Below are 23,587 nucleotides of genomic sequence, written 5' to 3'. Positions count from 1 at the left end.
GGAGATTTAACCATAACAATAAGTGACAAAAAAGTTTAAGTCCATCATGGGTAAGGAAAATATTTGTAATATATTTTTACTTTAACGTTAGAATAAACAAAATCCCCCTATATTCCCTCTAGTTGAGAATATTTCTACCTAGGAAAACTCCCGAGAACGGTACCTCACTACTCTCCACGAGTTCAGACGAACTTTAGGGTCGGGGAATAATCAAAACAACCGACAACTTATATCATCAATACATAAATTTATAGACACAATCAATAGGTAAATATCACTCTATTAGGCACTATTAGACACAGTATGCTGCCGCTTAGAGAAGATGAAAATGTCACTTACCTGAAGGATAATGCGACAAGACTGCGACAAATAAATACATATATCACATTTTCAGCACTTACATTATTTGTCTATTCACGTTGAGTGAGGCTATCTGCGCTCGACTTTTAGTTACATAGTTATACTAAACTTCACGCACAACCGCCGGTAGAGAGATCTTTTTCTACATTTTCTCTTCTGAATCTAGATCTCTGGGACTTCTAGGTATGAGTTTGACGTGCATTCGTATCATTAGACGTAGTTTTGAAGGTCTGTTAATGTTTTACCTTAGGATTGTCTTGTAAAACCCGTGGGAATTGGGTTCCACAAGTGTACCCAGTACCCACCCTTCATTTTAACATTTAATAGTCAATGGCACTAACGTCACACTGTGCTCCATAACCTCTTTCAAAACCTTAACAAATGATGCTTTGTCTTTAGGTACTTCGTATATTGAGTTCATCGTGCACTATAGTATAAAGTACTAAACTATCTGTAGTTAATAACAGAGCTTATGAGAATTGATTCGATATTAGTCACGTTAGTGATGTTCATAGTTTAATTTCTTGTAAAGTGCCCCAAGTATATCCACTTTTGACTTTGACAGGGAGCGGTACTCTTAACTTCACACTATGTTCCATAACTTCCTTCAAAACCTTAACAAATGAATCTTTACTAGTTTCAGGTACTTCGTACACGAGTTCGTCGTGCATTTGAAGTATTAGTCGTGGTTTGTGCGTTTGGGAGGATATCTTGGTGTCGATGGCACACATGGCGGCTTTTGCTATGTCGGCTGCTGAGCCTTGGATGGTGGTGTTGATGGCTTGGCGTTCGGCCGCACCTGGTGACAAGAGGCAATTTTAGTGTGTTCGAAAATTATGTCGAATGGAACCTATTTGGATACTTGTAATGTTACTGCTACACGGTTCCCAGCCAGTTTACATCATATTTAGGATAAAATTACGATCTTAGCCTACTTGTTACAAATGTTTTATAATATAACATTTCATAGGTATTTACCTGTGTAAAGTGTCATTCTATGGAACTTGCTAAATATGTAAACAAACCGACATATTAAAATTGTGTCTCTAAAGATCGGTTTTCCTAGGATAGCGGTGCCGTCATATAGCGGCCGTCTCCATACTAAATAATACGGCTAAATATGGATGTCGTAGTATTTGTATGGAGACGGCCGCCATATGACGGCACCGCTATCGGAGGAAACCAAAGCTTAAATGTCAATTTACTATAGTGACTTTGGTTTACATAGTTAGCAAGTTCCATATAGAATGATACTTTATGTATAATTGTGTTTAAGCATGTTGGGAAAACACAATGTGCATTCTAGCACTTTTTGCTTTGCAATAGTCGCGATTTGCAAATTTGTATCCCAACTTTCCTTATGGATGACAACAATGAAGACTTACTCCTCTTATGCGCCACGCCGCTGTTTATATCGGGCAGGTATCTCCTCCTCTTCATGAGCGTCTCTATGTATCCAATCCTCCTGCAGTCTTCTACAACTCTCTGTGTGTACACCTTTATAGCGGGGTAAGTTTTGTGGAAAGAGTCCATGAACACGGCCGCTTCCATCTCGCTCACGTCCAGCGTTTGCGACAGTGTTTTGTTACCCATGCCGTAGATAATGCCGTAGCAGAGCTGCTTGGCTTTTTGGCGAAGATCGTCGTCCACCTGAATAAGAACACAGGTTAGCACATTCAGTGCCGAAAATCCGACTATCGGGTATTTTATGATTTCGTTCCCAGGCCAGACGACCCGATAGTCGGGATCGTGGTACTATAGCTTTATATGACGAAATGTATGTAGCCTGGCGCGGATGTCTTGTTTGGCTGGGTGGCAATGAATGTGTTAGGCAACGTTCAAGCAAGAAATGGTAAACGAATATTGTTTATAGCCTACCAATTTTGTCAGTAACAGTAGAAAAACGTTTAAAAAAATGGTAAGCAATTTTAATTATATCTGACAAAGTCAGTTGATGCTAATTTTTAGTTCTTTCCTCATGCTGGCCAGTAGGTAGTGTTGACCACCAAATTATGATTTTGAAAAAACATAAAAATTAAAAAAATATATATTTTAGATTTTATTTGTAACATTTTCCAGTCAGTAAATTTCCTCGCGTTTGCCCTGATTATGTATATAAAAACGTTTTTCATAATGTCAATATCCAAGAGGAAAATAGTCCTTTGTATGGAAAAGCGGCCGCCCACTTTCCTCCTAATCTCATATTCTGAACACGCCTCTGCGAAATAAAGCGGCCAATCAGCAAAACAAAAGAATATCAATATAGCTTCTTAATTAATTGGATCAGTAGGAGCCTCTTTTGATGTTAACGCAAAGCCTAGCGGTGGTTTCCGCTGTTTACTGGGAAGTGAAATACAATGATTTGCCAATGAACCGCATTTTTAGGGTTTCGTAGTCAACATGGTACCGAAAAACGAATTTTACTCAACACCTATCAGCAATGATGAAGTTTCGAATATATGTCAATAGGTACCACTGTAGTGTCCGACCGAAGGTTCGGTTTCGGTTTCGGTTTCGGCCAGTTTCGGCCAAAAAATCATGTTTCGGCCGTAGTTTCGGTTTCGGCCAAAAAACGGCCGAACCTTTCGGCCAGGCCGAAACATTTATTTATTTATTTATTTATTTATGTTAAGGAGAACCAACAGCTACAAACTTTAAATAGATAGTAATATTAAAAACAGGAAGCCAATTACAGGAACTCACAGGTAGTTACAAAGTATTAAATTTAAAACTAATGCTAGCACCTACGCACACACACATGCGTACAAAAAGAGAAGGAAAAAAAGAGAAAAAAAACATAATTGAAAATGGCAATAGAAGCCTTACAATAGATCCTAAGTTTAATAAGTTTAATACCTACTTAGTACATTAGCGCCTGGAATGTCAGAGGTCTCAAAATTCGAGCGATGAAAACAAAATAAAGTAAAATTATCATAACGGTATACAGTTAAATAATACATAATTATGTAATGTCGCTATCAAGGCGCCAATACACTTAGTTGAATAAATTAATTTTAATGCATTTTGCTCGCCTAATTAGAAAAAAAAACAAAAAGTATACAAAAAGTATACAACATACGCAATGGTACTTCATTCTATGATACTAAACTAAGTGACAAAGACCAAAAGTTGTGGAACAAGTAGGACAACAATATTAATACATATATGTACTGATTTATGTATACAGAAATTAATCGGTTTATTATTAAACACAATTCCACTAATGATGGGCCCACTGAACGGTCGACGCAGTCTTAAGAGGCTGTCAATACCTAAAACGCGCACACTGTCTAATTGTATCGTAATAGTAAATGAGATAGCACTGTCGCATGTTACTGGGCCTGGGCAAGGGAATAATAAGAAAACTCATCATCTTCCTCGCGTTATCCCAGCATTTTGGCCACGGATCATGGGAGCATGGGGTCCACTTGACAACTAATCCCAAGAATTGGCGTCGGCACTAGTTTTTACGAAAGCGACTGACATCAGACTGACCTTCCAATCCAGAGGGTAAACTAAGCTTTATCGGGCTAGTCCGGCTTCCTCAATGGTAAATATCAAATGATATTTCGTACATAAGTTCCGAAAAACTCATTGGTACAAGCCGGGGTTTGTAGTGTTTGTACCTGCGACCTTTGGATTGAAAGTCGCACGCTCTTACTCACCGCTAGGCCACCAGCGCTCAAGGGAATAATAAGAAAACTATTTAAATAAAAATAAATGTGGATTATTTGTGTAATATTACTCGTTATTGGTTTAGGTATATAAAGTAAATGTTTTGACAAATTGATTTTAATTTCAGACACATAAGTCAAGAAATAAAGACATTAGAACCGTTTAATGGTGATTTTAAGACCAATCTTTGCAATTATTTTCTATCGAGCCGATGTCGTTCAATCATGTATCGAGTGCGGCCACGGTCTTAAAATATAATAAATATTAACATAGGTAGGTATTAAATATATTTTTTGCTTTACTAAATCAAATAGTTTTTCTAAAAAGGGGCTACCTGCGGTTTTCATCGATTTTTGACAAGTTTTGAATCGTATCTCCTACTTTTGCACTACAGATAGATTTTTATAAGACAAACGGCTATCGGTTCTTCAATATTTATCTCCATTATTGTCTACCGGATTTTGAAAGAAATTCATACTATTTTATAATATTTTTAAACATTGCCTAAAAGAAAACTTTTTTTGTATCTATAAGATTGTTGTGAAGGATATTACTTATACGAAATCTACATATTTGGATTCGTCTTTGACGTGTCGTAAAACGTGTCTAGGGTTTTAATTTTAAACGAATTAACACAAAAGTTATGGCCAGAAAAGCAGTTTTTTGGCCTTAAATTGTTCAACTTTGATGCCAAATATCTCGAAGACAATGAACTTTGAAGTAAATATGGAATACTATATTGCTTAAAGCCGTTGCTGTTAATATGATAAACTACAAAAAACATAAGAAAACTAAGGGATTCAGATCGAAGGTTATTAGCGTGGCGGAGCCCCTTAAGTAACATCAATTTCAAGGACATTGGGTGTTGACAGCCCCTTAATATGAGTTTTAAAGCGGTTTTATGACATTTTTTCAACGATTTTAAAAAGTCTTCAAAAGTTTCGGTTTCGGTTTCGGTTTCGGCCGAAACTAGAGCCAGAGCCGAACATTCGGTTTCGGTTTCGGTTTCGGCAAAAAAACATGTTTCGGTCGGACACTAGGTACCAGTGACCGACAGGAAACCTGGCGCGTAGCCAACGTGCCAATCGCTTACGCTCCGAAGCGATCGAAGCGCAGCAGTCACAGTCGCACTCGCACTAATATGTAAGAGTGATAGAGAGACACAAAGCGTTTTGTTGTCGAAGCGATAGCGATTGTCAGCTTGGCTATTTAGGCCGGCAGTACCTGACACTTTTATTTTCTATCAAATAAGGATAGGAAGCCGATCTCTTAATGTGGCGACACTATGCAGAAGTTGCACTTTTTCCCTTCCCTACGTTATACTGGTTCTTTCTTGAGTGATCGACACTCTCGCGCTCTGCGAACGGTTAGAATGGCGCCCAACTTGTATCTGCTTGGCGAACAACTTGCAAAAGGCGGGCTTTAAAACTAAGAAACCCATTTAAAATGCTAAACCAGAGCCGCAAAAACTTTAAAACCTTAATCTATAGGCGCACATTTGCATGGCAACATTGAGATAACTTTTATTATTCTTACGTTCAACGTTGTTTATTATTTCGATAAACAGCGTGATGAAGAAAGATTCTGTTTAACTTGAGATTCATTTGATATAATATGGATTATATAGTAGGGAATAGGGATAACTGGGATAAAGATTACAACCCTTATTTATATCCTTATAACATCGTAGCTATAAACGTGCGTAAATAACTTGCCCGTTTTCAGGCCCTCCAATAGCAGCATTCGCTTGTTATTTATGTTTTGCGGCAGTCATTTTACATTCAAACATATTAGGTAATTAGGCTAATCTGGGGTCATTAGTCGACAACTAACTACACTGCAGATCGGCTGTGAATTATTTTGGATAATTAAGAGATACCGACGTCGATAAATAACTAGTCTGGGTGGGAGGTGTTAAACAATAGTTAGGTATTTGTTTTACAAGGGGAAAAAGTTGCTGTATAACTCCTCGTGCTAATATTGATACCTGAGCGAGTGGAAGATTCCAGATTCTAGGGTTCCAGAAACGAGTGTTTATAAGGGCGTTATGACGACGCTTTTAAATTATGTTACTCGTAGCAAACCTGGCGGGGAAATCGATCGAAAAAAGGAAATTGTTTGTTAAGTCGTTAAGTGCTTGGGCGGATAGATAGTTGGGCGTTACTTACTAAAAGCTATTAGGTATTATAATACGTATTACTTTTCTGTGGAGTGCACAGTAGCTAGAAATTGAAATGAGTTGTTTTTGCAAACATTAAATATCAAAATAGGAGTAAAACCCGTTATTAAACTGTCATTTTTGATAAAGGTTCTCGCACTCACACATTGTACCAAATTTTTCAATATTCATATTTCCAATGGCTACGATCAGCTCGATGTCATCATAATATTACATTGTCATTGTTCTTCCATAAGTATACCTATACCTATCAAATTTGAGCAAATCCAAACCTCAGGTAGTCGTTCGTATTTAGTTCCCATGACCCAAACTAACATACTAATTAACAGGGCAGGTTAAATAAAAGCTTTACCACTTAGCTCCACTTGTGCCATTCCATTATCCCGGGGTTAACCGATTAAACTATTAACCCAGTGTCAAATTGTAATGGTAACCATGGTAACTCCAAGTTTAATCGGTTAACCCTTAGTATACCTAGGGCTTAGAGGTAGCGCAGATAGAATGACAGGAAAGCACTAACCCACAAACAAAGCTGGCACAGCCCCAAATTAACCCGCGAACTTTCTTTATCAAGCAGCGACATTCGGAGCACGACGCTACACAAACAATAGGCTATATCCAAGATGGCGAAGTGGCGAACCTTTATTGTTTAAAGTGTAATTTATTTTCAAACACCAATTATTTAATTTAATCGTATGGCAGTATTTGAGTCGCTTAGAATATAAAGAATAAAAATTAAAGAGCTATATCCAATGTCTTGGCCCATAGGGCTGCGTCTTCACTAGGCGCGAGCAGATCTGTATGGTTGTCAATTGTGGCGGATAGTCTGCTTTGGGGCTCCGCAGTCACACTCTGGCGAATCTCGCCAAACATTATTGCCATATACTAGTGACTCTGTGAGCTGTAGGTAGACCTTTCAAGCTCCGCCATATAAAAATACACATTTAACCGACCTGTAAGACCGAAGTGATCCCATAAGTGTTCCGTGAACAAAGTTTTGTACGGCACACTAAAAACCGGCCAGGTGCGAGTCGGACTCGCCCACCGTGGGTTCCGTACATAACAATTTTTTATTTTATTTATTTTTATAAATTTACAACTTTCAGATTTTTTTTCTGTATTTGTAGTGTAAGACGATATTACTTGCCAACTTTCATAGTTCTAGGTCAACAGGAAGTATATACAGGGTCTTGACAGACAGACAGACAGACGGACGGACAGACAAAGTGATCCTATATGGGTTCCGTTTTTTGAGGTACGAAACCCTAAAAATTAATGAAACGATGCGCTCGTTGAGCCATGGGAACACAGCCATGAGCGAGTGAAAGAGGCGATTATGTGGGAGTTAGCACGGCTGCTGTGCAATAGCGATAGAAAGCCTCGTTCAAATAGTCTCAGCCTGAAATAGGCTGCCTTCTGTCTGTGTACTAACCGTAATCCTAATGCAAGAAACCTTTTTATCGGAATGTAGACGACTTAAGCAGCGGAATTCATTGTACATAATACACTCTAGAGGTCACTTTTTTATTTTCATTCAAAGTGACTCCGTTTTTATTGTTGTCTAATGTCTATGCACTTGTATATATGTGTAGGTATGTATTTAGATTAGAAACACGTCTGTGAGAAAATTTTAGTTGGTGGTATTATTAAGTACTTACTTGTTCCTCCTGCACTTGTCTCCAGCTGGCCGCGACGGCCTTGAACACGTCTACGCCGGACCTCATGATGCCGATGAGCACCTCATCCTGGCAGTAGTGCAGGATCCTGAGCTGGCAGTAGTATACAATATACTCGAATGACTCTTACTTGTTCCTCCGGCACTTGTCCCCAGCTGGCCGCGACGGCCTTGAACACGTCTACGCCGGACCTCATGATGCCGATGAGCACCTCATCCTGGCAGTAGTGCAGGATCCTGAGCTGGCAGTAGTATACAATATACTCGAATGACTCTTACTTGTTCCTCCGGCACTTGTCCCCAGCTGGCCGCGACGGCCTTGAACACGTCTACGCCGGACCTCATGATGCCGATGAGCACCTCATCCTGGCAGTAGTGCAGGATCCTGAGCTGGCAGTAGTATACAATATACTCGAATGACTCTTACTTGTTCCTCCGGCACTTGTCCCCAGCTGGCCGCGACGGCCTTGAACACGTCTACGCCGGACCTCATGATGCCGATGAGCACCTCATCCTGGCAGTAGAGCAGGATCCTGAGCTGGCAGTAGTATACAATATACTCGAATGACTCTTACTTGTTCCTCCGGCACTTGTCCCCAGCTGGCCGCGACGGCCTTGAACACGTCTACGCCGGACCTCATGATGCCGATGAGCACCTCATCCTGGCAGTAGTGCAGGATCCTGAGCTGGCAGTAGTATACAATATACTCGAATGACTCTTACTTGTTCCTCCGGCACTTGTCCCCAGCTGGCCGCGACGGCCCTGAACACGTCTACGCCGGACCTCATGATGCCGATGAGCACCTCATCCTGGCAGTAGTGCAGGATCCTGAGCTGGCAGTATTATACAATATACTCGAATGACTCTTACTTGTTCCTCCGGCATGGCACTTGTCTCCAGCTGGCCGCGACGGCCTTGAACACGTCCACGCCGGACCTCATGATGCCGATGAGCACCTCATCCTGGCAGTAGTGCAGGATCCTGAGCTGGCAGTATTATACAATATACTCGAATGACTCTTACTTGTTCCTCCGGCACTTGTCCCCAGCTGGCCGCGACGGCCTTGAACACGTCTACGCCGGACCTCATGATGCCGATGAGCACCTCATCCTGGCAGTAGTGCAGGATCCTGAGCTGGCAGTAGTATACAATATACTCGAATGACTCTTACTTGTTCCTCCGGCACTTGTCCCCAGCTGGCCGCGACGGCCCTGAACACGTCTACGCCGGACCTCATGATGCCGATGAGCACCTCATCCTGGCAGTAGTGCAGGATCCTGAGCTGGCAGTATTATACAATATACTCGAATGACTCTTACTTGTTCCTCCGGCATGGCACTTGTCTCCAGCTGGCCGCGACGGCCTTGAACACGTCCACGCCGGACCTCATGATGCCGATGAGCACCTCATCCTGGCAGTAGTGCAGGATCCTGAGCTGGCAGTATTATACAATATACTCGAATGACTCTTACTTGTTCCTCCGGCACTTGTCCCCAGCTGGCCGCGACGGCCTTGAACACGTCTACGCCGGACCTCATGATGCCGATGAGCACCTCATCCTGGCAGTAGTGCAGGATCCTGAGCTGGCAGTAGTATACAATATACTCGAATGACTCTTACTTGTTCCTCCGGCACTTGTCCCCAGCTGGCCGCGACGGCCCTGAACACGTCTACGCCGGACCTCATGATGCCGATGAGCACCTCATCCTGGCAGTAGTGCAGGATCCTGAGCTGGCAGTATTATACAATATACTCGAATGACTCTTACTTGTTCCTCCGGCACTTGTCCCCAGCTGGCCGCGACGGCCTTGAACACGTCCACGCCGGACCTCATGATGCCGATGAGCACCTCATCCCGGCAGTAGTGCGTCAGGATCCTGAGTTCCAGCTGGCAATAGTCAGCTGACACCAGCACGAGGCCAGGCGAGGCGCGGAATATGTTGCGGCAGTTGAACTCCACTACCTACAAGTCAAAAACTAGTAGTTCCTTGTCCTCTACATACCGTTGTCCATTACCTACACAAAATAGGGCACTTTATAGTAGGTGACTAGTACTTTAACCCTAAACTCCCAGGGAAGCGATATTCATCAACATTCCGGACATCAAGCTGAGTTTTTAATTATTACCATTAAATATTAGTTTGTATACTTTAACGTTCATATACTAATAAATATTTCTTATCTTATATTTATTCACTTGACAGCATGGGAAATATTTATAAATCAGAAACCACTGGGATTGCAAGGTTTTTCTTATTTCAAAGTGGATTCGAGAAGTTTATGCCCGATTTAATTTTACAAGCCTATTAATTTTGAATTGGCGACGAAGCATTTGGCATTGACGGCGTTTAGGATAGAGGTCCTGTATAAATAATACATGACTATTAAAAATAGGTACCTCTTCGGTCGCCTCGTCGGAGAGGTATGACATCGGGATCGTGAAGGTCCTCGGGACACTTTGGAGGTTTGGTTCGTGCATGCTGATTCGCCCCGAGCAAGTATGCATAGTGTATGACGGAGTTATCCTGCATACATTATTTATTTTAAGAATAAAGATCAGCGGCGTACGAATATTTGGGATGTAGTTTTGGAGAAGGATAAGTAATATTTTTTAAGACAGGTTTTTAAAAAGAGAAAACACGACAGTAGGTACACAACTACCTAATATACAGTAGCATACAGTAGCCACAATACCAACTGGCGACTAATGTCATAATGCCACCTCTTTCATTCTTGCCGAAAGTAAGCGTAAAGTAAATATAGCTTTATTTATGGTATGACCTCAGCCGCCAATTTTATTGCAGTGAGTATTAGGGTTTTTATGGATGTTATTCACATTATTTTTGCTGAAAGTGTGAGCCACGTGATATTCATATCATACAGCCATCTCACCTGTTCCCGTCGCTGTAAATGCAAGCTCGCTCCGTAAGAGGATACAAGGTCTTAGTTAGGATACTATTCAGCTTTCTCCAATAGATGACGATACTCGAAACGGGGCTGTTATGCGAACATAGCACGCTCTTTTTCGTACTGACTTTCCGCCCTCTGTATATACCTAGGATCTGCAAAAAACATATCCTTTAACAGTGGGATTTAAATCTTCAAAATTTCATTTTGAACTGCTTTTGACTCGTGCTATTCGATATTTCGACGCATGCTACTAATTATTATACCAGAATAAGCTATTTACAAATCTCGCGTTTTACCTGGGGCCCGTTTCTCAAAAGCTTGTAACTTGTAATACAAGTGGAAGTCCCTTTCTAACAAAAGCTGTCAAAAAGTGACATTCGCTTGTATTACAAGTTACAAGCTTTTGAGAAACGGGCCCCTGTACGTATAATTTTTTAGGGATTGAACTTTTATGGACTTTATGATACGCGGCATTTCACTTGCAGTCCTTTATACAATGATGCCAGAAGGACTCACTGTGACTCGTATATTTTAACGCATCGTGGAGCTTACCACCACAACACGGAAGCACGGAACAAACGAAACATTAACTAAACAAAAGGCTCAAACTCATTCGACTCGGAGAACAACGGACTACAGAGCTCGATCATTTTAGTTGGGTTATGCAATGAAAACAAAAGCAGTTTGTTTAGAATTACTAAAACAGCTGAAGTACCTATGTAGTAGTTTTTCATATCAAATTTCGAATCAAACTGGCCCGTGGCACTTGCTCAGGGTCATATAGATCATACCCAGAAAATAGCTGATGATCGTCAAACAACTTAACCGATTTTCACAAACTAATTAACTTCTAGTACCTTTCAAACCAAAACTACTATTTCACAGACACACAAATACACACTTTAAACATTTCACACCTCTCATTTCACCAAGAGGTAAACATAGGTATACATACATACGAGTACAATTACCTATACCTACCTTTGCGACATCCTTCGACGAGTTGAAATTGAAATGATATCCGCATAATTTATAAGCCTTCTTCTGCAGGGCGTCTTGCGAATTTTTCACATCGATCAAAAGCCGTGACGCGAGCTCTTTATCCACAGTCACCCCGTAATGCTCGCAGCTCGCCAGGATCTTAGCTATTTGAATTTCGATGTCTGAGAAATAATCCCATGTGATGAGAAAATGCACCAATACCCAATACGTAGATATGTAACTATTCATACACAGACTTCAAGTTGCCGTGATTTTAAACAAAGTTCTCTACCTGTTCCGTTTTGCCAAACATTTACAAAATTTCAGTAAATATGTAGGTACCTAAGTGATGGGATACCGCATAATATAAGTATGTAAAAAGCAATTTTGGGGCCTTTTTAAATTCCGCGGGCAATCCTGCCGTTTGTCATTCTAAGTAAATCGTTTAATGAGGAAACTACGATCCGTTTTTGGTATTCTAGGTAAGGCGCTTTTAAAAAGCTTAGTGGATGCAATACTAATGGCATTTGATAAGACAATTAAGTACGTGAAATTTACCGTTCACAGAATTCACAACGAGCCTACCTACCGACAACGACAGTAAATTATATTGGGGTCAATGCAGACATACAACTTACTGTCTAGCATTAGGAGGCGAAGCTATGTATCGTAAGAAATGTATTGCTTAATTTATTTCATTGTGACTAATCAATCTGTGTGTGTGTGTGTGTGTGAAGATTTGAAATAATATAGGTAGAGTATTAGAAAAGAATGGTAAACGTACTTACTTATAACATTTTGTATATTCTGATACAATTTTAGCAAATGTGAACTTTGAACGCAGGCGATCTTCCGCATGCACCACGCTTTGACACACAACTCTTCGGTCGCGTCCAAATTTTTGAATTTCTTTACTCTATTGCCAATCCTAAAGGATGTCGTTGACAAATCTAGTTCACAGTATTTTTTCATCTATAAAAAAAAAACAAAAAAAACTTACAAAATTGTTGATTTTTTTATCTTGATGCATGCAAAGCAAAAAGCAACCTGCGAAAATACCTATGTCAGATCTTCACAAGAATGAGTCGAAATATTTATGCAAGAAAACGTATCCATTTAGGATCGAAACAGGAAATTTCAAAACAAATAAAAGATAAATAGATTCTTACCAAAAATACGATGCTTGGGATCTTTTCGTCACTGTCGATCAACCATTCGGCTAAAGAAACATCCGTACACGACCCTGATATGATATCCGTGTCGAAAAACTGCTTCACATATTTATAAGTGGTTTTCAAACATAACATCTTCAAATCTAACTCGCTATTGACAAACCAACTACGTAATTTATTCTTCAAAAGCAAATAATCGCCATTCAAAGAGTTTACATCTATAAATATACAATTGTCTTCATCCGTACATATGGCGATACTTTTTATTATTGGTATTTCTGCTTGTTTGTCTTCTGTATGTTTGATTGTTAGTTTAGGCTGATTTCTAACTATATTGCTTCCTATTAGTTCATTTGATGGTAATGTTCTGTTATTGATGTCGAAAAATATAGCTGCATTTGCTACTTTTTCAATGATACGAAGGTTCAAGTTAATGTTTTTCCCTTTCAAGACAGCGCACTTTAAACTAGTGTCTTTGATTTGTATGCTAAACTTATTTAGACAAATGCAGGACTGGTTCTGCTTTTGTTCCATTGTCGAGGTCTCTTCTAATGGATGGCCTAGTTTAAATTTTTTGGCAGGCAGACGACTACAATCCTTCTTGTTAACGTTATCGGCACTGCGTTTCAAAGGGCTGATGAAATGAGTATTAACACACGTTTCTTCAATATTCTGCGTATTTCCAATTACGTCGTCGTTCAAATCGTAACACATTTTATCTTCTTCGTAAATTAACTTTATATTTTCGTCATCTTCAACGTCTATTATAGTAGACTTAAACGCATTTAACATTGATTCTGTATTTATTTCAACATTATTTGAAGTTTTATCTTGGAAGTCTGTTTTGGGTGTTTGATCCACCACATCGCCGTCTTCAATTAATTTTGTTGGTATTGTATCAAGTGGTAAACTCTCTTCAAAGAGATTTGAATTATCTCCGTCAGAAAACATGCTATTATTTTTAGAGGTTGCTTTACTTGATGATAATTCGGCATTTATTTTCCCTATTTTATCTTCAGCCTCTCCAAAACTTATGTCTGGAGAAAACATTTTCTCAGACGTACGTAATTTTGTAATATTTTCAATTGGGATATCAGTAAAATTCATTGTATCCCAAATAATATCATCATCTTGATTTATTTTATAACTATTGACTAGATCATTAACAATTGGACTAGAATTGACTATAGCATTTTCATTTTTCGCAATATTTACGTTGTAATTTAATTTATTTTGCGTATTAATTGTAGAATTTATATTATTCTTCGATTTATTAATACTAGTCAGATTGTTTTTATTTCCTGTGCTATCCGATTTACTACTTTTAGCTGACAAATATAAATTTCCACTCGCTGGGCTGTCAAGTAAACAATCACTATCAATATCGTCATCTGTTATCTTAGTCGAAGTATCTGATTTGGATTTATTGATTGCACGTGCGTTTTCATTTCCGACAGTGGTCTCATTTTTATTGACATTCATGTGCAAGCTAGTATCTGAAGCGGTCGATTTATTTGTTTCAAGTTCTTTGTTTACGATTGGATCCTTTGTCGAACTTTTATTATGATCCGTATTTGTGTTAGCATTTTTATTTTCCCATTTAATTTCTCCCCCTATGTCATGTTCTAAAAATCTTCTAGCTTCTGTAATAAGGTTTTCAGCTGCTTCCATTGTCGTCATACCACAACAGCCAGTTATCCAAATATTCTTCATTTTATTGCGTTTTCTTGTATCATCGCTGTCATCGCCTTCCCTCTCCTTCTCACTTTGAAACGGCAGAGCTTTATAAAGTGCATTTTCTATAACATTAGGTTCTGCTGTAGCGACGCTGGATATGGTTTCAAAGCCAGCGTTGAAGAGACTCCTAGCTCGCATGCCGTTTAAGGAAGGTAATTTCATTAGCTCCAATAACTCTGAGTGGATACCAAAATGTAAGCGATCTTGGAATTGTGAAATGAGCATTTCCATGTTTTTCCACCCCAGTTGATGACTAAACGCTGTTACCATTCCTAAAGTACAAAAATAAACGAATTAGTGTACCTATCTAAGAACAAAACACAAATCTTATAAACCTACTCTAAAACTCAAAAACTACTTACTGAACGGATTTTCACACGATTTTCATCTATCAAAAGAGTGATTCATAAGGAAGGTTTAGGTATATAACTTAAGGTATTGTTTAAAAATTGTGGAAATATGACGATGTCGTCGGAAAAAAACAGGCTGGCTAGGAGCTTTAATCGAAAACGCTGCCTAATCCGTTTGAGCTATAACAATACGATGTATGGTGGGGTTGTCTCTCTTTCATGGGTCTACAAAAAAGTCCGCGATGGTGTATGTCTATCTTTTAAGGATTCTATACAAATTCTTAACTTTTAGTAAAAGATCACATAATATGTGGCATTTGCAAAGATTTTTACACGGATACAGCATCAATTATTATCAAAATAATTACGTTAGTTTATATTGAGCATTTCATATATGTAGATTACAATGGTCCATTATACTATACAATTGAAATGAATCTCTCAGGAGTAATCGTAAATTATAGTTCCAGTTCGAGCCATATAACTTGTATCTATCCTTTTTTAGTTCCAATTTTCACCACCGCATGCGCTGCGATCGCTTAACTTACCCCCACCACGTACTTCGCACGTGGCCAATACTTCATATGAATCATATGTCTAAGGAAGGGCCTTACGGGCAATAAGAGTGGGGCTAGCAGCGGTGTCACGCACACGAATTCGAGCCCATCGTGCAGTCTAATGCCACAACGAGTTACGTTAGCTCGCACTGCACGATTTGCTCGAATTCGTGAGTAGATATATCTCAATGACTTCATCATATTTCTTAAAGTTTGTTTAGGTACCTGCAAACGTAGCGGCCGATTGTTGAAGACTCTGCAAGAATCCCCGCGCGCATTGGAACTTGCTGGCGACTTCGGACAACGGCACCTCGTTCACCAAGTCTTGCAATGCCAAGGCCGTGTAGAACCTTTTGAAACATAAAACTAAATTAGCCCTTGATTACGTATTAAATGAGGGTCAGCAACTACAAAAATCTTCAAAGTAATGGTAGCACTACACTTTATAATTCAAAGTCCCCCGCCGCGCCTGTCTGTGTGTATGTTCGCGATAAATTCAAAATCTACTTAACGGATTTTCACGCGGTTTTCACCTAAACTTAGATAAGGTAGTCATGCCCTAAAAAGGGGGTAAATTACTCTGTAATAAACTTTAGTTCTAACTAGATTTAAGAATATTTGCAATTCCCTTTTTAGGGTATACTATGTGATAATATGTTCGCAATAAATGATTTATGATTTTAATATGAATTTCTGCCAAAAACTTCATTTTTCAAAATCCAGGTTAATAGGCTACATTCCTACTAGTCAAATCAGCTTCTTTTTTAGAACTGTCAAAACGATTTTTAGTATGGAATTTATATGAAAACAAATATAGTGACGTCACGGTAAACTCACCTACTTTTTATATTTCAATCCGATTTATTAAATACAAATTGTGTTTAAAAATAGCTGCTATCTATGTTTTTCTAATAATTATCTGGTGCTTTATTTCGTGCACGGTTTGAAATAATTTATTTTAAGTACAGGAAACATCCCTATTATTTATTGCTGACTGTACTTGGCACCAGATAATTATATGTTTATCTGTATTATGTATCCTCGTAAGACTCGGAAGCTATAAACTGAATACAAGGATGGCGTAAGGGTAAGAGAAGAACCCCCTTTCGCAATTAATCCACAACCCTTTTTTTAAATGATTACATATAACACAAACAGAATCTTACCTTTTATGAATATTTAATTTATTGTAAGCATTGTTGAATTTATTAGCTCCTCTCAAACATCTAATGATAAAGCTTTCCTGCACGCCCACCAGCTCTCCCACTCTCTTCATGGCTTTTGTTAAAGATTCCCACAGTGTAAGCAAATGCAACCAATCTATATCTGCCCATTGGCTGCTGACACTGTACGGAGTCACCAAGTAGATTAGGTGCAAGTCAGTTTCCAAAACAAGGCATTGCCGGGCCTTCTGCAGCTCACAGAACAATGATAAACCATCATTAGGAGCCATTGATGACGATAAACAAGCTTTCCCTAATGGTGTAGCTACATACTGAATGTCATCTCCTTCATTTTGAAGTCGTACAAGTTCAAACTTCTTTAATTCCTCTAAAGTGTTTTGTAGAAGTATGTTTTGTGAGGGTGTTATTTTCTGTTGAGTATAGAGCAAAGTACATTGTGAATATAAATCTAGTTCAGCTTTTGTACAAGCAACTTGACTCGCTATCATTTCTAATATGGCTCTCATGTATTTGTCTTCACTTTCAATACAACTCTCCACTGGGTCTAAAGCTCCCATCATCAATTCAAAACCAATTTTCTTCTCATTCTCAGTGCATACCAATATACTCTCTCCTTTGGTGTCTCTACCCATTCTACCAGCTCTCCCAATCATTTGTTTATATGTCAATATATTAATGGGCTGCCTTTGGAATACTGGTGTTCTTATAATAACTTTCCTAGCAGGTAAGTTGACTCCTGAACTTAAAGTAGAAGTAGCCACCAAGACCCGTATCGCCCCAGACTTGAATGCTCCTTCTATTATGTCTCTCTCATCAAAAGTTAGTCCCGCATGGTGATATGCAACACCAAATGATATTGTATTCTTAAGTACTTGATCTAGTCCTACAGGGCAATTTTTCAGCTGTTCTAATACTTCAGCAATATTTTCAGTCTTCAATTGTTGTCTCAATACAACACCCATTTCATTCCCTGAACAACCAAGTTTGAAGAAGGATGAGGCAATATTTTGAGCCAAATTCTCACACCTGTTCTTGGTCATGCAAAAAATTAGGATAGAACATCCTTCTTTAATTGTTTCCAGACAAATTTTCAAGACATTGTCTGATTCAGCAATTGAGGTAGAATCTTTTATAGTGCTTACAAAATTGCCCTGTTTATCATAATACTTATTATTGACTAGACAAAATTCATCTAATGGAATTGGTCTGAATTGAGTGACAAATAATTCTGCATCAAGCCAGGTCGCCAGCACTTCTAGGTTGGGCAATGTAGCGGACATGCCAACAATTTGAATCTGGACACCTTCCATCTTGGATGTAACATATTTGACTTTGGTCAGAAGAAGCTCCAATATATAGCCTCTGTGAGGATCTCCTAACAAATGCAGTTCATCAACAATCACAGCACCCAGGTCTGAAATGTTGCCGTCATCTAGCAACCTGTTGATCAAACTGTTTGCTTTCTCTATAGTACAAATAGCAACATGGACTGCTTGAAGCCCGCCTGGAGGCGACTGCGAGCCCATAAAGCCTTCCACCCTTATCCCAGAGCTGGATAATATGTCTTGTAGATAAAACATTTTTTCTCTCACTATGGATACAAATGGTAGAATAATGATTACCTTCTTTTGTCTCTCCAGAACAGTTTTGATGGTCAGTATCTCCGCCACGAGAGTCTTCCCCGCCGACGTCGGCGCTGAATACACCAGGTTACAACAATCCAAAAGAACTTTAGCGTTACCTAAACATGTTACCTGCCATTCAAACATCTCAGTGATACCTTTTTGCTCATATTTCTTAGCTATTTCTGACGGCAAACCCCAATCCTTCAGATTTCTGTTCATCAGCTCCTTTTGCGAAGATTGTGTTATCTTAGTTTCACTGTATAAACTAATATCGACGATAACCGAAGAATTGCGCACGGTATTGTTTCCCTTCTTGTTAAAATTATCTCGTATATGCGTTGGCTTCTTTTCCTCCTCTGAAACATACTCTTTGACCACTTCTAAAGTGTTCTGAATTTGGAACGAGAAATCAAAACAATTGTCCAAGAAGCCTACATTTTCTACAATTATTTGCGAGTCCGCAAACTCTGTCTCGGCCATAGTCACGCATTCGTTGACGTAAATACTTTTAAACCAAGACACTTAGATTTCACAATTATATACATCATTTCAATTTAATATTAATCGGAACAAATTAATTCATTCTCAGTTTTGTTTTACTAAATCAAAAACAACCGACACGATGCAGCTATAAACAAAGAGCATATAATCATAACGTTTCTGTGAGCTGACATAAATATGAATTGACATTGACGTTTCTAATAGTCATAACCCTTATACCCAATACTTACTTTACTCTTTGGTCATAACCACACGTCATAACACACTATCGCACCGCACCGTGACCTTGGTGCGTCGCACCCATAAGTGAGAGCGAGAAAGAGATATCTGTTTTTTGATTTTGGCCCTTTGACTAGACCGAGGACGCGGTCCTGAGCGCCTACCGCGAACCACCTTCGACGTGTTGCCTCTCTGTCGCACTTGTAAATTCGTACGTAAGTGTGACAGGGAGGTAACACGTCTAGTCGAACGTGGTTCGCGGCAGGCCCTCTGTACGTACGCCCGTCTGTTAAAGCTTTTATTGTTTTTTGCTACGATTGAGTTTGTTGAGAGTATTGAGGTTATGTTTAGGTCGGCTTGTTTTTTTTTTTTTTTTGTTTACGATCTGTGTTTCTTGTGTTCTATGCAAGTTGTATGAGCGCGTCCGCTATTTCTCAGTGTTTATTACATGAATCTAGTATAACTGGATTGGGCATGAGTGGTGGGGATAACTGACAGAACGGGATAGTCTTATGTATCTTTCAGTAGGAGTAGCAGCGAAAGCGCTATTATTGTTTGTCCTTGTCACAGTCTCGCATCTTGTTTTATTCCCCACCGTAAATTGACCACCGTGATTGGTCGAATTCATTTGTTGCCCACCATAACAAATAAATTCGACCAATCATAGCGGCGCAATGCGACGCTATGATTGGTCGAATTTATATGTTTTGTCCCTCACGGAGGCACGCGTAGACCACTTCTATAGGATGCTACCTTCTATGGTTTATTAGTTATTGTTGTTAATTACATGGAAGAACCTAAAAAAACATATACTTCTTATAGGTATTGTTCAGTACCAAAGTGTAAAAACACTACCTACCATAAGTGCGCCCGTGAAATTGTTTTTTGACGTGCCAAGACATGTGAAAGTACTTACGCAAACGATGGTCCAAAGTGTCCAAACTTATGAAGAGGAAAATTTAATCCCTCAACCATTTATCATTGTTGTGAAGATCACTTTAACGTAAGTATTTAATCTTGTATGTATAAAGTAGTGTCGCTTCGACAAGATAGACTTTAGATGTGGGCGTGGGTCCTATGGGTAGGGGCGCAAACACAAACGCACAAATATTTTGATCCTAGGCCTGATGTCAAGTTAGTTATTTGCACTGCATATAAAATCTGAATATATAACGGTGTCTATTTAATCTAATAATTGAATAACACTGCTTCTGACCACATGACTAGATGTTTGTGTGGGTAGGTACACTTACATTATATTCCCTGCACATTCTCCAGTTTACTATTAGGTAAAGTAGAAGTTTGCCTTCTGTACCTGTTATGTTACTACTTAACTACCACCTTACCCAAGTATCTTGTTGTTTTAAGAATAGGAATAACCGCTGAAGTAATAATGATGATTTTTATCAGATGCCAACTTTATGTGGATTTATAATTCAACAATCTCAAAAAGGCCAAATCACTTTTTATTTGTAAATTTAACCACATAGTTTTTAGGGTTCCGTACCCAAAGGGTAAAAACGGGACCCTATTACTAAGACTCCGCTGTCCGTCCGTCCGTCTGTCACCAGGCTGTATCTCACGAACCGTGATAGCTAGACAGTTGAAATTTTCACAGATGATGTATTTCTGTTGCCGCTATAACAACAAATACTAAAAACAGAATAAAATAAAGATTTAAGTGGGGCTCCCATACAACAAACGTGATTTTTGACCGAAGTTAAGCAACGTCGGGCGGGGTCAGTACTTGGATGGGTAACTGTTTTTTTGCTTGTTTTGCTCTATTTTTATTTGATGGTGCGGAACCCTCCGTGCGCGAGTCCGACTCGCACTTGGCCGGTTTTTTTATTTAGTCCTCCCTGCTTCCTTGAGCAGTTCTATAATTCTAAAATGAGATTACAAGATTGCCTTATGCTGTGAAGTCAGAATGAACTTGGCATGTGAACATTTCTGATTTGATTACCAATATTGTTTTGATTTCAGGTTGAAGAGGATACAGAAAATTATATCCAATATAGCATAATGAAAGAACAAGGGGTAAAAGTTCACCTAAGATTAAAGAAAGGAATTGTACCTCATAAATTTAAATGCCAACAAAACCGTTCACCCCCATTAAACCAAGCGTATTCTGTTAAGAGACAAAGATTAGCTTTGATAAATGAAGATCTTTCAGAGTCAGCTGTTAAAAATAGGAATATTTCTGAACCTCCACATGCAAGCAACTATGAAGCAGAGCCCAGCACTTCCGTTATCGAGTGTCATGACAATGAACCGGAAGGCAGTACTGATGTTACGGAATGTATGAGTTCATGGCCACTAAGTATGATTTATTTTATAATGTATATAATGTTATCTAATTTGAATAATAATCAGAATTATTTACAACAATTTCCTCTTAGTTCAGTTTTAAAAGTTGATTACTATAATTCATCATTGCTTATTTATGATTCAAATGTAATATGAATTTTTGCAAAAGTAATTAGGTTTGTTAGCTATTAATTCATATTCATTTACTATCCATTGTTTTAGTATTTATAAAAGAGGAAGCTGAATTTCTGGATGAAGAGGTGCGTGTGAAGGAGGAACCAGAATGCCAGGAAACTGCAGGCTTGTGTGGAGTGAGTGAGGCAGCCGAGCTAGCTGGCCTGTACTCTGACCACATTGTCAAGGATGAGCTTGTGCTGGGGCCGGAGCTGCCACACCAGCCTGGTGAGTGCATTACGACAAGAGGTGGAAATAAGTCATTTAAATGCTATTACTATGATTACACATGCCCACAATTGTACATTTTTAAGTTTGCAGTACATAGCATATATTAATGTGGTTTAACATTTTTAACTTCAACTAGTCCTTTGACGTAGGTGTCCTTCATAGCTTTCCATTTTTTTCTTTCCTTTGCTGTTTGCATCCATTTACCTCCTCCGATACCTTCGACCATCTAAACTTATGTGGACCACTCTTTCTTTTATTATACATGCTCGCAATTATACTTATCCACCCAGTCAGTTAAAAGCAAGGGCTTACTGGCCAAATCGCGAGTCCTTGAGCGAATCATGTTTATGTTACATAAAGTGCGTCACAATCCTATAACCCAGCGGTCGGCAACATGCAACCCGCGAACCTCTCACTTGCGGCCCGTGAGCTTCCCTGGCTATTTTGTATGTAATATTGACAAACGACAATGTCTGATAAAGTCATAAATATTAACAAAGTATGGCCCGCGTCAACTTCGTTAACTACTGTGCCCTTGGCCGCTAAAAGGTTGCCGACCGCTGCTATAACCTAATACCTAACACCACTTAACTTACTCTATATTAACACCATTAACTTAACTTAGGTACTCTAATATCTGTGTTTGCTGCAGATTTGGAGTGTATCAAGACTGAGGTGTCAGGTAAAGAGTGGATTTTTGTGGAGGTCTGCAAGGAAATGCGCGACAATAATACCGGGCTCGGCGACGAGGAAAAAAGAATCCACATCGGCGAGAAACCCTTTAATTGTGATATATGTGACAAACAATTTACACAAAAAGGACATTTAACAGTACACAAACGCGCACACACCGGCGTCAAACCTTATAGCTGTGAAATGTGTAACAAGCAATTTGCAAGAAGCGACCATTTAGTAGAACACAAACGCGTACACATCGGCGACAAACCATTTATCTGTGAGATATGTAACAAACAGTTTACACGAAAAGTACATTTAACAGTACACAAACGCGTACACACCGGTGTCAAACCTTATAGCTGTGATATGTGTGACAAGCAATTTGCAAGAAAGGTTCATTTATCAGAACACAAACGCGTACACACGGGCGACAAACCTTATAGCTGTGATATGTGTGACAGGCAATTTGCAAGAAGCGGTCATTTATCAGAACACAAACGCGTACACACGGGCGACAAACCTTTTCTCTGTGATATATGTAACAAACAATTCACACGAAAAACACGCTTAACAGATCACAAACGCGTACACAACTCCACTTTAACACAACAAAAACTCGTACACACCAGGGACAAAACCTTTAGCTGTGGTATGTGTGATAAACAGTTTAGTAGTAAGCACACCTTGACACTACACAAAGTGGTACACACCGATGAGAAACCTTTTAGCTGTGAAATATGTAACAAGGAATTTAGACATAAATGTACATTATTAAGACACAAACGCATACACACCGGTGAGAAACCTTTTAGCTGTGAAATATGTAACAAGGTATTTAGATATACTAGTACATTATTAGAACACAAACGCCTACATACCGACTATAAACCTTTCAGCTGTAACATGTGCGACAAACAATTCAGCCATAAGAGCAATTTAGCACGGCACAAACTGATACATACCGGTGACAAACATTAGCTGTGAAAATTGTAACTAGAAATTTAGACAGCACCGTCACTCAAAAAGTCACAAACAAACACTCGGAAGTAACAAAAAAAACCGGCCAAGTGC

The 23,587-nt window shown here is 39.1% G+C and overlaps 2 protein-coding genes across 2 annotated transcripts; one reads left to right on the top strand and one right to left on the bottom strand.

Annotated features, from left to right (window-relative positions):
* Positions 1-869: 869 nt before the first annotated feature.
* Positions 870-19,026, bottom strand: LOC134649368 (DNA polymerase theta). Its single transcript, XM_063504087.1, has 10 exons — positions 16,764-19,026; positions 15,823-15,947; positions 12,951-14,962; positions 12,570-12,753; positions 11,782-11,963; positions 10,783-10,952; positions 10,289-10,415; positions 9,659-9,853; positions 1,746-2,010; positions 870-1,159 (listed from the first exon to the last, which is right to left on the bottom strand). Exons 1-10 carry the CDS (start codon positions 18,884-18,886, stop codon positions 870-872), a joined length of 5,673 nt encoding a protein of 1,890 aa, XP_063360157.1. The 5' UTR covers positions 18,887-19,026.
* A 2,559-nt stretch (positions 19,027-21,585) lies between these two features.
* LOC134649743 (zinc finger protein 726-like) lies at positions 21,586-23,550 on the top strand. The gene is made up of 3 exons (XM_063504573.1): positions 21,586-21,601; positions 21,656-21,835; positions 22,491-23,550. Exons 1-3 carry the CDS (start codon positions 21,586-21,588, stop codon positions 23,492-23,494), a joined length of 1,200 nt encoding a protein of 399 aa, XP_063360643.1. The 3' UTR covers positions 23,495-23,550.
* The last annotated feature ends 37 nt before the right edge of the window (positions 23,551-23,587 follow it).

Source organism: Cydia amplana, chromosome 7 (assembly GCF_948474715.1).
Source record: "Cydia amplana chromosome 7, ilCydAmpl1.1, whole genome shotgun sequence".
Taxonomy (NCBI): Eukaryota; Metazoa; Arthropoda; class Insecta; order Lepidoptera; family Tortricidae; genus Cydia; species Cydia amplana.
The sequence above is the reverse complement of the archived record's forward strand: the minus strand, read 5'-3'. Positions and strand labels throughout refer to the sequence as shown.